Source organism: Rhinatrema bivittatum, chromosome 6 (genome assembly GCF_901001135.1).
Source record: "Rhinatrema bivittatum chromosome 6, aRhiBiv1.1, whole genome shotgun sequence".
Lineage (NCBI taxonomy): Eukaryota > Metazoa > Chordata > Amphibia > Gymnophiona > Rhinatrematidae > Rhinatrema > Rhinatrema bivittatum.
In genome coordinates, this window is record NC_042620.1 from 19,228,580 (window position 1) to 19,242,164 (window position 13,585).

Here is a 13,585-nt window from a genome sequence, read left to right on the forward strand (position 1 = left end):
GCAGGGGCAAGAAGGATGGTCCTCTTGTGGGTTTGCCGAGGAGCAGATTTGGGCACCACTGTTAACAGTTTATATAACAGTGGATGTGAGTTGGATGTGGATGACGCCCACTATGAACTGCAGATTGAGGATTAGATGCAAATCATCAAAGGCCTCTCCATGCATCACTACTCGTAACCAAGGCAGAGGAATCAGACATTGCTATATAATCACATGATGAGCCTCAGTGTCCGTTTTCCGAGAAGGTGGACATAACTCAGAGTCTGATAAATTCAAGGGTCTAGCCCACGGTGAAGGGGTGGGCAATGAGATTCTCCTAGTCACCAGCCCACGAATTTTGAAAATGGATGTTGGGATTAATCAGGATTTTGTCGCGGGCCACTGGATTAACTGCATATTAGCAACAGAAATACCCCTCCCTTTTTTCCCCAGGAGGCTGCATTTCTGCAAGGGGCTCCCTCACCTTACGGATACCTACTTCTGGCTGCCAGCTGAGGGAGAGACTCTGGTCTGGATACTAAGGGCTGAGCCAATTCAGGGATCTCCCTCCACCCACGAGGGATGGCCCACGAAGGAACCTAATACCTCCTCAGGGAGCTCCCACGAAATCCGTTGCACTCTCTCTTTATTTTATTTTCGAAACTCCAGGCTGCAGGTTTGCATCTCTACCATCTACTGGAGACAGAGAAATACCGAGGGACTGGCAGGAGGCACTCTCGGTTATGTAGCAGGGCCTGACAAGTTTTTATTCTCTGCCTCCTGCTGCTGTAGGGATGCAAAACCCACTTGTCTGGACTGATCTGAAGTATGGACAGGAACTGCCTATCAGCAACAGAAATACCCTTCCCTTTTCTCCCAGGAGGCTGCCCTCACCTGACAGATACTACTGATGATGTTGCTTTTTTTTGTCACTCAGATCCCGTCTACGCTATTGCAATGAACACCTGAGAAATGTTTTTAATATTCTGACCTAACCTATCTGTCTACCCCCAAACAAAAGCAAATCACTGAAGCACTTACAGGGTCTCCTTCTGAAGCAAATCCATGCAAACTATCAGAGCATCCAATACTAAGGGAGTTAAGGATCTTGCAAAAAAAGAAAAAAAAATTAAAAAAAAAAAAAATATATCTATATATATATATATATCTATATATCTATATATATATATATCTATATATATATATATATATCTATATATCTATATATATATATATATATATATATATATATATATATATATATATACATATACATATACACACACACACACACACACACATATATATGTTGTTTTTTTTTACAGAAATATTTATTGTGGAAGTATGGCAGGGGATGGTGTGGGCTAGCAGTGAGAGCTCAGGACTAGGCATCACTGCCTCAGATTTTGAACAACTCACTTTACTTGCCAGTGCCTGAAAGCTGGCATCACACTGTGTAAGAAGCCATGGGACTGATAGGAGCAGTTTTATAACAGCTATAGCACAGCCTTTCTAAAGCCTGATAGTCTAAAATTAATGTGTGACCAGGAACAAACAAACAGGCTGCATGGAATTACAAACTTCAAGATGGGAGGGCCCAGTGGCTGAGCAGCAGTGCCTCACACTGCATGCAGAGGGGCCTGGGATCAACTCCTGGCTCAGCTTTTCTGATCCCTGAACTGGCTGGGGACCGCCATAGTCTTGTCTGTTCTAAATGAGTTAGGAGGGAACATAAAACAGAGGAAAAGTCCCCCAGGGTTCATGTGCCAGATACCAGGCCCAGCTGCAACTAAGCAGGAAGCCCACAGGAGCAGGAGGAGACTGGGGTCATACAAAAAAAAGAAATATAAAACTGCAAGTCAACTCAGCTTTTCTGGATAAAAATGCCTTTTTCCAGTCGACACCAGATGCCCCTTCCCACTGACTCTGAGGGAGCTGTTTGCATGTTGGGCCCTGCGGCAGGAACCAGACAAGCAATACCAAGGCCAAAATATGGACTAATGAGACTAGAAAGTAAAGGCACCTGCTTGCTGGAGCTCTGGCAGATTCCTACAACCTCTGCAGCTCCAAGCACACTACTGTGCTCCGGACGGTGGCCGGTGGCGCAACCTCTGCACTGCTGTGCAGGGGGTTCTGCTTCTGTTCCACGGGCCAGGCAGGGCCGCAGCTCTGCGCAGGCAGCGCTCACCATTCAGGGCTGTTAAAACGGTGCATTTGTACCGGGTCGCAAGGAAAACCGTGGCACGGGCCTTACGTCCACCGGGATCTCAGTGCTGCAGAGGGCAGAGATATCCTAGCAATGAAAAAAAAAACAACTCATCTGCTCCAAGTGAAAGCCCACAGGTTCCCATCAATGTGATGGCAAGCAGGGGCCGGAGAAGGGTAGGGTCCTGCGACACCAACTCTCACGGCCCAGCTCAACCAACTCTGAGGTGATTTGTAAATGGAAAAAAAAACACAATCTCCTCTCACAGGCAGAAAGGATACAGTCAGCTTGCTGAGAGCCTGCGTTAATCACACTTTGAATGTCTTCTAGCAGGATGAAGTCCGGCAACATCAGGTGTCTGTGCACAGAGATATTCTGGTACTGATTTCCTCGGCCCAGGGCATTGTCGGTGCCATCGGTGCCAAAGAGAACCACAGCAACCTCATCCTTGCTCTCAGCAAACACCTGCAGAGAAACACAAACATACATTATTCTCTCTTAGGTGCCTCCCTCTGCTTTATACAGAGGACACTACGTCTACCATTCGGGTGCCCGGCTCCCCGGCCTCCTGCAACTCCTCACAGCCTGCATCTAGCAGCCCATCGAAACTGGGATTATCCACATCTTCCATCGTTACTGTGTTTCCGTCTGATCTATTAGCATTTCTCGTTCACCATCCTGGCCAGCTTGACGCCACTACTACTTTTCCTTCTCACAATACAGAGTTTCTATTCCAGACAGATTCCAGCATAAAATACATTTCCTGGAGAACGTTTACCCCCGACTGTGCCAGAGGTGGGAAAACCACAGCCCATGCACGCTTTTAAAATGGCGAGCAGTGGCAATTCAGAGGTCAAAGGTGCAGCCGCTGCTTCCCCCAGCTGCTCAGGGGACGTGGCTGCAGGCTGGGGCGCCACAGCTGGGCGAAGGGGTAAGAAACCTTCGCCTCCCCACGAGTACAGGGAAGAAAATATTTGCCCGCTTTTGCTCTATACTATCCTTAACATATAATGCCACGCCACAACCAATTTCATCAGCTCTAATCATTTCGATAGGTTTTCAGGGCTTGAAAGGGCTACTTTTCTGTTTCGAAGGACAAATAGTTTTTCTTTTCCTGCAGGCAAGACAGTGGCATCTTTGTCCCTGCTGGCGCCTGGAAGAAGAGTCCTCTGTGAGTTTGGCCCCAGCTGTAATCCAGCAGGAGGAAGCCATGGCTGACCGAGGCCCTGGCAAAGAGAGGAAGGGGCTGCAGCAGTAAGGTGGGGCGAGGGGAGGGGATGAAGGAGCAAAGAGTGAGAGAGCAGGACCCAGAGGAGGACATAGAAAGCTGCACCTGGGCGTGATGGGGAGAGGAGAGTGTAAGGGAGAAAGCAGACGTTCTACCACCGTATGCACGTCAACAATGATGGGAAGATCCCGACGCACAGTGGTAGTGTGAGCCGGGCTATAATTCAGACAACACTTATTCGACAGACTTTAAAGAAAGAAATTATCAGCCGAATTTTACAACGGCCACGCGTGAAAACATCGGCACTTATGCGCGTGATTGGGCACCGTATTTTCATTTTCATGAACTGGAGCATCAGCTTCAAGAAGCCAATCAAAAAATCCAACAGCTGGAATGCAAAAATGTGTCCAACCGCACTCATGTGATTTTGAAAGGTAGGATTTCGACCCCAGAAAGAAAGACATCACCGCAGAGGAGAAAGAGTAAGAAAAGGATAACCTGTTGTGGCAATCAGTCAGGTAATATTTTTGTCATCTGTCAAACTCCTGCAGTGCTGATGCTTTCTGCTAGTGAGTGTGTATTCCTTAAGTTTGGGAACTGGCAAGTATGTATTAATTTAAGTATACAGAGTTTCAAGGGCAGATCATGAGAGGTCTTGAACGAGTAGATGTGAATCGGTTATTTACACTTTCGAATAATAGAAGGACTAGGGGGCATTCCATGAAGTTAGCAAGTAGCACATTTAAGACTAATCGGAGAAAATTATTTTTCAATCAACGCTCAACAAAGGTCTGGAATTTGTTGCCAGAGGATGTGGTTAGTGCTGTTAGTGTAGCTGGGTTCAAAAAAGGTTTGGATAAGTTCTTGGAGGAGAAGTCCATTACCTGCTATTAATCAAGTTTACTTAGGGAATGGCCACTGCTATTAATTGCATTATTTATTTATTTATTTATTTAACATTTTTATATACCGACCTTCATGAAAGAAATTCATATCAGATCGGTTTACAAATAACATGAGGGGAATAACAAAGTCAATCATATAACAAGAAATGAAAGTTACATATAACAAGGGGTATTAACCTGGAGGGCTAGAATAGCCGGAGCGATAGAAGGCATAACTGAACAAATTAGATAATACAATAATACATTAGTAGCATGGGATCTTCTTGGTGTTTGGGTAATTGCCAGGGTCTTGTGGCCTGGTTTGGCCTCTGTTGGAAACAGGATGCTGGGCTTGATGGACCCTTGGTCTGACCCAGCATGGCAATTTCTTATGTTCTTATGTTCAAAAGGGTCCAACCATGCACATAAGTGCCAATACGTGCACAAGTTCCAGGACCTGAAAAAGGGGCGGGCCGGAGGCCAGCCGGGACAGAGGCCATTAGCCGCTGTCCCAGGGAAACACGCGCCGGCAGCCAGCAAGGAGGAGCAGTAATTAAGGAAAAAATAAAAGTAAGTTTTAACGAAGGGTTTAGGGGGTGGGGAGGCGAAGAGAAGGGACGAGGTAGAGGAAGGGAGTTTAGCTAGGGGGTAGGGAACGGGGGAAGGCCCAATTGCACTGCCGCACGTAACTTACTAAAATCCCCCCCTGTGCGCGCAGGCAGATAATGTGTAACAAGCATCAGGCAGACATACAGCAGTGACTAATGGAAAGGTGCAGTATAATAAAGAACATAGAAAACAAACCGGTAACCGATCCAATGTGGCGGACAACAGAAGAATGAAAGGATGGATCGGTTAAAATGGACTTTATTGAAACTTGCCCGACTCTGGCCGAGTTTCGCTCTGCCGAGCTGCCTCAGGGGCTTGTTGAACCAGAAACTTGGCTCTATATACTTTTGCTGATTTTCAAAGATGAAGGAACATGAGTAAACACATCGAATTCCGATTTGTCACTTGTGATTCATAAGTCACTTGTGTGAGCAGTATTGGTGCGATTCTTCGTCAAACTAGCACCCGGTCACATACCGCTCTGACAAACGCTGCAATACTTTCATTCTTCTAATAAAGAACATAGACAACGGGGATTGATAGGAGACCGCAGTCAGCCTTTGTCAAGGGTGAACAAAACCTGGACACCAGGTTGCTTGAGTGACTAAAAAAAATGGCCCTCCAAGCCAAAAAGAAACTACCAGCTCTGCAGCCAGCCGGGGTATAAAAGAGCCATCACTGCTCCTGCTATTAAAACGGGAGGAGCCACTGCCACTGCAAGAGGCTCAATCCCACAAAGATGCATTGCAGCCCGAGCTGCCCCTGCTTGCCCAGAACATGAGAAATCGGAGAAGAGTACAGGGAAGGAAGAGACACAAAGAGAGGCTGAAGAGGAGGTAAAGGAAAAAACCAGACAAAAACAAAACAAAAATTCTCTAAACAAAGAACATCTGAGAAAAAAAAAAGAAAAAGCCAAAACGCGGTTATAAAAAACAATTTCTTGCCCTGGATCCTAACACTTTCAGCTGGCGATCAAGTTTTCCTGGAGTCCGTTCTTGGCTTTTCCTGCTTTCCAGGTTCTTCTATGGACTGATGAATGCTGATAGTGGGATTGGGCTTGGTTACATCTGCTCAGTTTATTTGAATATTCCTGGATATACGCTCTGCACCTCCTTTTTGGACGTGGAGTGGACAGAATCCACCATCCCACATCATTCTAACTTTTGTATCATTATGATTTCAATACAAATTATTTGAACATAAACAGTAGTGGTACAAGTGTCCTGTAGTATCTATTCTATAATGTCTCTCTATTTATTCTTCCATATACGGTTTCAGTCCATTAACCTTCTTTATCACAGACCGACTGAAAGCCAGCAAAAGGGCTTGCTATAAAGCGATGGGAGGGTTATAGGTGACACACACATTATGCAAGACTTGATTTGTGCTAAAGGGCAGGGTTAGAAACGATATATTTTAAGCAAAATCATTTAAAACCTGACCTCGTGCCCTGTGAGGTCAAAAAGGTAAGCAAGGAAACCTAATATGCAAAAACTCGGCTTTACGTCTGGTTGTAGACCATTTCACCTGGAAGTTTTCCATATTAAAGTACACAGAATGCATTCCTCAAATACGTCAAGATGAAAAAATGGAAGATCCTCCGAAAATGGGGGGCAGTATTTCTCCCCAGCAGGAAACGCTTCCTTACCAATAATATTAAATATTTATTGCGTACAGGGAGAGAGGAAGAGTCAAACAAAACCAGAGCTGGATCAAAAGGAATAGCAAGCCCCACCATTCTGGTTATATAAGATTTAACGGCACAAGACCAAAACGTATGGCAAAAAAGCTCTAGGCTGAGAAATGTAAAATCGAGTAAGGCATTTGTGTTGAGCTTCCCATAACAAGATAAAAACGAGTAACCTCCAGCATCACCCATCCCATGGCAGTGTGGCCATGGCAGCTCCCATCCCGCCATGGCTAAAGAGAGGTCCAGTGGTCGTAGTGAATCCCACGGCAGCTCCCATCCCGCCATGGCTAAAGAGAGGCCCAGTGGTCGTAGTGAATCCCACGGCGGATCCCATCCTGCCAAGGCTGAAGCGAAGCCCAGGGGGTGCCATCAGATGGGAATGAACACTTTTCGTGCAGGACGCCAGCTGCCCAAAATCCAGCCCTAGGTGTAGTATGGCAGTTTCAGTAGAGTATAATACCTGGCGGACATTAACCAGTCTACTGCGTGTCTCAAATTAAGTGCTCTGTTATAAAAGTTTAAACTGGATAAACCCAATCCTCCCTGGGACCATGGTTTCATCAGAAGATGCATAGTCATACATGGTCTTTTCTCAGGCCAAAGATATCCTCCACAAAGTTTTTTAAAAGTATGCTCAGTCGAACGAGTTAAATAGATTGGTATCATAGAAATATATATTGTTTGTTTTTAGATACAGACATTCGATCGAGATATCACAGTTTACAGAAAACAGTTAGATCAAATAAGACTTAGACTTCTTATTTCTTACAGAGTAGCTTAGTAACAGAGTTAACACCATGGTGTAACTATAAATTAAGAGTCATTGAGAAACTAACAGAATAGCTTAGAATTTTACATAGGAAGTTAGAAACAATATTAACACAAGAAGTGGAACTGAACACTTAAGAAATAATTTAAGAACTTAGAGGTTCGCATCTCTAGGCGGGTATCAATGTAGTGCATTCTTGGGGGTTCTGGGATAGGAGATATTGTTCTGATAGGCAGGGGGGGGTAATAAGTTAGGTAACTGGGGGAACGGCTTTTTGAAAGAGCCATGTTTTCAGATGTTTTTTTTTTTAAATATTTGCGTTGAGGGTTCGGTTCTAAGTTGTAATGGTAGGTTATTCCAGCGAGATGGTCCTGCCACTGATAGAGCGCGTTCCCCAACTGTGGACAGGTGCACTGTTTTTGGGGAGGGGATTGGGAGGAGCCCACAGTTGGTGGAACGCAGATTCCTTTGGGGGAGTGTAAAAGTGTAGTGATGCATTTAGCCAGTCCATTTTGTCGTTGTTGAGTTTTTTTGTGGATGAGAGTTAGGGCTTTGTATTGAATTCTGAATATGATAGGTAGCCAGTGTAGGTCCTTGAGGATGGGTGTGATGTGGTCAGATCTTTTGCTATTTGTGAGTGATCTTGCTGTGGCGTTCTGAAGTAGCTGGATCAGTTTAAGGGTGGTGGCAGGAAGGCCGAGGAGGAGGGTGTGGCAGTAAAGTTTTGAGAAGAGTAGTGTTTGGAGGACGGTTGAAAGTCTTGGAGCAGGATCATCTTGAACAAATGTATCTCACCCATCAAATATAAAAAGAAAGCAAGCCAAGTGGGGAAGGATTTTTTTCAACAATCATTAAACAGGAAAGGTAAAGTCTCATATTATGTGTAGGGTTCCTACTAATAACCACCCATAAATATTGAAAGGACTCAATTGTCCATTTAACTGGAAAATCATGTCCACCTGCGAGTTTCAAAAGCCCCAATCGGCAAGCCCTCAGACTTATCTAAGCTTAGCTTAAGGCCAGACAAGCCCCCATATCTCTTAAACTCGCAAGGACCGTGGGGAGAACTTCAATAGGACAAAGTATACGTAACAAAAGATCATCTGCAAAAGCAACTAATTTAAAAGTGGAATCTCTTAAGGGAATATCAGGAATATCCATATTGCTATTAAGCACACGTAAAAAGGGATCCAGAGATAAAAGGAAAAATAACAGAGAGAGGGGGCAACCTTGTCTAGTGCCCCTTTGAAGCCTAATATCCTCCGATAAGGTACCATTAACTAGGACAGATGCAGTGAGAAAAGAGTAATGAACAGAGAGAACCTTACAAAAATACCCAGTGAAACCATAATGTGTACAGACTCAAAACGTAAAGTTTCAATTAACCCTATCAAATGCCTTTCCAGCACAGAAACTTAACAAGGAGTCCCAGAGATATCTACTATTAGATTGTTCAATGGACACAATTATCTTGTGTACACTAAGCATTGAACAACAACATTTGGCAAAACCCACTTGAGCCTCCATAATCAAATCTGGAAGTATGCAAGGAAAGTCTATCTGCCATAATTTTGTCCAGCAATTTAACATCAAAATTAATCAAGAAGATAGGCCTTTAAAAGACTGAGGTTGCAAAGGATCCTTACCTACCTTAGGGATAACTCTTATGGTGTTATGTTTGCCAGCTTGCAGGCTGCTCCTGCAAGCCAGCTCACTCACCCCAATGCCACTAAACCTTCTCACTGCTGCCTGCACAGCCAGGAGCACCATCGCTCACACGGCAAGGGACACTGCCAACTAACCCTGGACCTGCTCGCTAGGCGCACGTGTGCTTTCAAGGCCTCTTTTTAAAAGGGCCCAGTGCGGGAACCTAGTCACAATGCCTCCAGATGTCAGCTGCTTCAGCCCTTAAAGGCCTTTCTCCCTGCCAGTCGATGCCTCAGCAACAGGTCAACTATCTCCCTGTAGTGTGAGTTGCTGCTTTGGACCTTTGTCTTCAGCCTTGCCTCGCCTCTTCGTCTTCAGCCTTGTCCAACCTTCCATGTCTTCAACCTTCCTTTGCCTTCCTCGATCTCAACCTTGCCTTGCCCTCCAGTACTGACCTTAGCCTATGCCCTAAACATCTTTGTCTGCAGCCTGCCTTGAACACAGCCTGACTACAGACACTCACCTAAGTCCTGCCAGCCCCTAGAACCCAAAGGCTTAACCCAAGGAGAAAGGAGCTGGTATAGGCAAAGCTCCATCTCAGTCTCTGAATCGTCTTCCACCACTCGGCAGTGAGGACCTACTGAGGCCTCCCAGTAGGTGGCGTCAACCTCACTCCAACACAAGGGTCCACAATTCTAACATATATATTAGCCTTGTTAACAACATATTGAAATTTGCCTTTATCTATTAAATCTTCAAAAAATGTATCACCGGACAATATGATCAAGGAAAGTTTTATAGAAGCTTTGCAGTTTGGCTTGATAATAGTATTATGAACTTCAAGAGTAATGGGCATATTAAAAAATCTTAGTTGTTGCTTCAAAACATTTGGAAGACGTACTGAAGAAAGATAGTGTTAACCTCTGATAAATTACATGAACTTGCAGAGTACAGTTTAGTTACAGTACTGCACAAAAACTGATGCAACATCTTTAAGAGAATTCACAATTTTCCCCAGAGATGTCCAGCTCACAACATCCCAGGCAATCACCCAGTTTGCCCACCCCAATATCTGGCCCCGACTACATCCGGTTTCGTTAAGATACGCCTCCATGCCCACTCTGTTTTTCTTCCATCTCATTGCAGGTTTAGTGTTTTAATTTAGCTGTTGAAATCTTGAAAATGGCTATGTAATCATTTACATCATCAGTACCATAACTCTACATTTTTGCCATTTCTGAGTAACAAAATTCGTTCCAGCTGATTTACATAAAGTTTTGGGTTGTTTTTAGCGGGCTCAGAAAGGTTTGTTGATAGCCTTTCATCACCTAGATTCTGCTGGTTGGCTTTTACTTTTTTTCTGATCTGCAGAAGCTGTATGGCTTATCTCAGAATGATGATTTTGGATTTCTGCAAGGTAGAATTTATAGTAAAGTAAAACTAGAACTTAAGAAGTTGTCATATTGGGTCAGACCGAAGATCCATCAAATCCAGCATCCTGTTTCCAACAGTGGCCAATCCAGGTTACAAGTACCTGGCAATTACCCAAACAAACTCGTTTTGGCACACTGATGAATCAATGTCTTAAGTACTGTTGGGGTAGCTATAAATGTAGCCTTATTAGACAAAGAGGGATGAGAGGCATATTTGAACTTACCTAAATGTAATTGCTTCTCTAAGTTCTATCAAGCTCTTTACGCTTCCGCCCTACGTAGGATATAGTATCCCCACGGAGAACCGCCTTTGTTGTCGCCCAGAACAAAGAGGGAACATGCTGATGGTCTTGATTAAAATATAAAAATGTCTTCCATCTCTGAGCCAGAGAAGTATGAGAAGCCTGATCATAAGAGAGATGTAATGGAAAGCACCAACTGCACCCTAAGAGAGGGATCAGGAAATCCTTCCAGACACATCCAAACCAAAGAATGATCCGAGATTGCAATAGAGTCAATCTGCACCCCAAAAACCTTCAAAAATTAATTTTGATACCGTAGAGCAAAAAACAGTCTAACCTAGATTAGCTCCTATGGACCCTAGACACGTGTGTATAGTCCCTCTGAAGAAGGTGCAGAGCTCTCCAAGAGTCAATCAGGCCATAAATAGGAGACAGCCTTAAATCCCCCACTTGGCAAATCACCAGTGGGTACATTTTTATCTAAAGGAACATCATGGACACAATTAATATGATTTAACATTGCATCGCTCAGAGAAACTAAACTCTTCAGATCTTGGGCGTTCTAAACGGAAGCAACAGTGGCGAGGAGAGGCGTTTTTTTTTCCTCTTCCGGATCTGCTAGAGCTATTTCGATTTACAAAATGGAGCCTTTTCAAATGCTTAACACTATCGTGACCCACAAGGTTCTTGTTTAGTTGTGCAAGTGACCTCATATGGCAAACCCTTAGTGATTTTGTAATGTGTTTATTCTCATTCTTTTTTCTGAAAAATAACCACCTTGTTGACCAGCAGTGATCCTCCTCATTGTTAGTCCGGGGGGGGGGGGGGGGGGGGCGGCGGGGATTTTGTTTTTATTGATTTTAATAAAGATTTCATACAAGTGTTAACATTTACCATCCCCAATCCATTCAATTGCTCAGTATGAAACATTTCTATGGAGTGCAGAAGAAAGACGGAATGAGTCATGGTGAGCCAGCAGCAGCTAAGCACCGTGCAGTTATGGATCTCACACTCGTTCTATTCCAGTTTTGCCTGTCATAATCACTGTTTCCTCCTGTCACTTCGGTCCCTGCATGTTGCTTATGCATATGTTCAGGGTTGGAAAACTCACCTAGTGCACCCCCCCCCAAAACAGACACACACACACCCCCCAGCAATGGGCTGTGACCACAAAAAAACAGGCATCACAGCCCACTTCTCCCACTGACATTCCTTGTGGCCTTGGGAAAGTCTTTATCTCGTTACCTCAGACACCTGCTTAGATTGTACGTTTTTATGGGCTGAGACCTGAAAAACCATAAACCACTCTGAGCTAAAACTGGAAAGATGGTCTAGAAATACAAACCATTATTATTATTAAAATGTGGCACCTGGCAACTACATCAGGACCCAGCAGCATCAGGAGAGAAAGGAGACAAACCCAGGCCACAGGAGCTGCCTTCAGGGCCTGGGAGAGACAGAAGCCAGACCTGGACCAGAAAAGATTCCGTCAGGGCCCAAGAGAGAAGCCGAATCTGGGCAGGAGAGGCTGCCATCAACAGGCAGGCAAGAGAAGAGCCTGACCCGGGCAAAAAATGTCAGCAGAGACGGGGAGGGAGAGGAGTTGGACTGTGGCAAAAGAAGCTGCTGTTGGTTGGCAGGCAGAACAGGAGCCAGGCCTGGGGAGAGGCTGTGGTCAGAGAAGTGGGTGGGAAAAGGCAGGGCCTGGGCAGGAGAGGCCGCTGTGGCAGTAAGGCGAGGGGCTAGAGAAGCTGTCTCAGTGCCTGGAAAGGAGAGAAACTGCTGCCACTGGGCTGCTCCTCTGACCTTGGCCACAGAAGCACAGAGGACAGCAGGGACGAGGAGAGAAAGTTAATGCAAAAAGCAAACTAAGCAAAGAACACAAAACGAACAAAAAAAGGGAAAAAATTTAAAGAATAGCTGTAAAAGGAAAATTAGTTTCTTACCTGCTAATTTTCGTTCCTGTACCACCACAGATCAGTCCAGACCGCTGAGATTATGCCTCCCTTCCAGCAGATGGAGTCAGAGAATCAAACTGAAAAGCACCCCTCTTAACCAGTGTGCCACCTGCAATCCCTTCAATATCAAAGCAGAATGAAGAAACTTTAATTGTAATTTATTTTATCTTTTAAACCAATGGCTAGAACAACAACCGCTGCGAACATGAAACTAAGCATTCGGAAGGAGTGCCAACTTGAAAACTTTTATGTCAATATCTTCGTATTCTTCGCTACAACCTGGAGAAATCATAAGCAAACAACCAAGCGGACTCCCCAGAACATGCTACCCTGGGCGGGCATCTGGACTGATCTGTGGTACTACAGGAACAAAAATGATCAGGTAAGAAACTCATTTTCCTTTTCCTGTACGTACCCGGATCAGTCCAGACCACTGGGATGTACCCAAGCTGCCCTAAATGGGGTGGGAACCGGAGAGTCCCGCTCGGAGCACACTGCTGCCAAAACAATCGACCTCCGGAGCTCGGATGTCCAAACGGTAATGCCTAGCAAAAGGGTGCAAAGATTGATCTGTTGTGCTGTTTATTTTGTTGCATTTATAAAAACTAATAAAACTATTAGTAAAAAAAAAAGAGTGCAAAGATTTCCAAGTAGCCGCTCAGCAAATCTCTTGCGGCAAAACACACTAGCTCTCTGCCCAAGATGCCGTTTGAGATCTGATCGAATGAGCCTTGAGACCACCCGGAAATGACAGACATGACAAATGTAAGCCGAAGCTATAGCGTCCTTCAACCATCAGGCAATGGTAGCCTTGGATGCCAGAAGTCCTTTCTTTGGACCGCTCCATAAGACAAAAAGATGGTGCGACAACCGAAAATCATTCGTCATCTCCAAATACCAAAGGAGAACCCGGACATCCAATCTCCTCAAATTGCGAGCA

The 13,585-nt window shown here is 44.7% G+C and overlaps 1 protein-coding gene across 1 annotated transcript in view; it reads right to left on the minus strand.

The window, feature by feature from the left end:
• XRCC5 (X-ray repair cross complementing 5) overlaps nt 1–13,585 on the minus strand; it is a 203,631-nt gene that overhangs the window by 171,773 nt on the left and 18,273 nt on the right. Inside the window, exons 3-4 of the mRNA XM_029605119.1 lie at nt 2,467–2,650; nt 1,021–1,069 (exon numbers count right to left, since the gene is read on the minus strand). Of these exons, the coding sequence (XP_029460979.1) occupies nt 1,021–1,069; nt 2,467–2,650 (233 nt within the window). The remainder of the gene's footprint in view (nt 1–1,020; nt 1,070–2,466; nt 2,651–13,585) is intronic.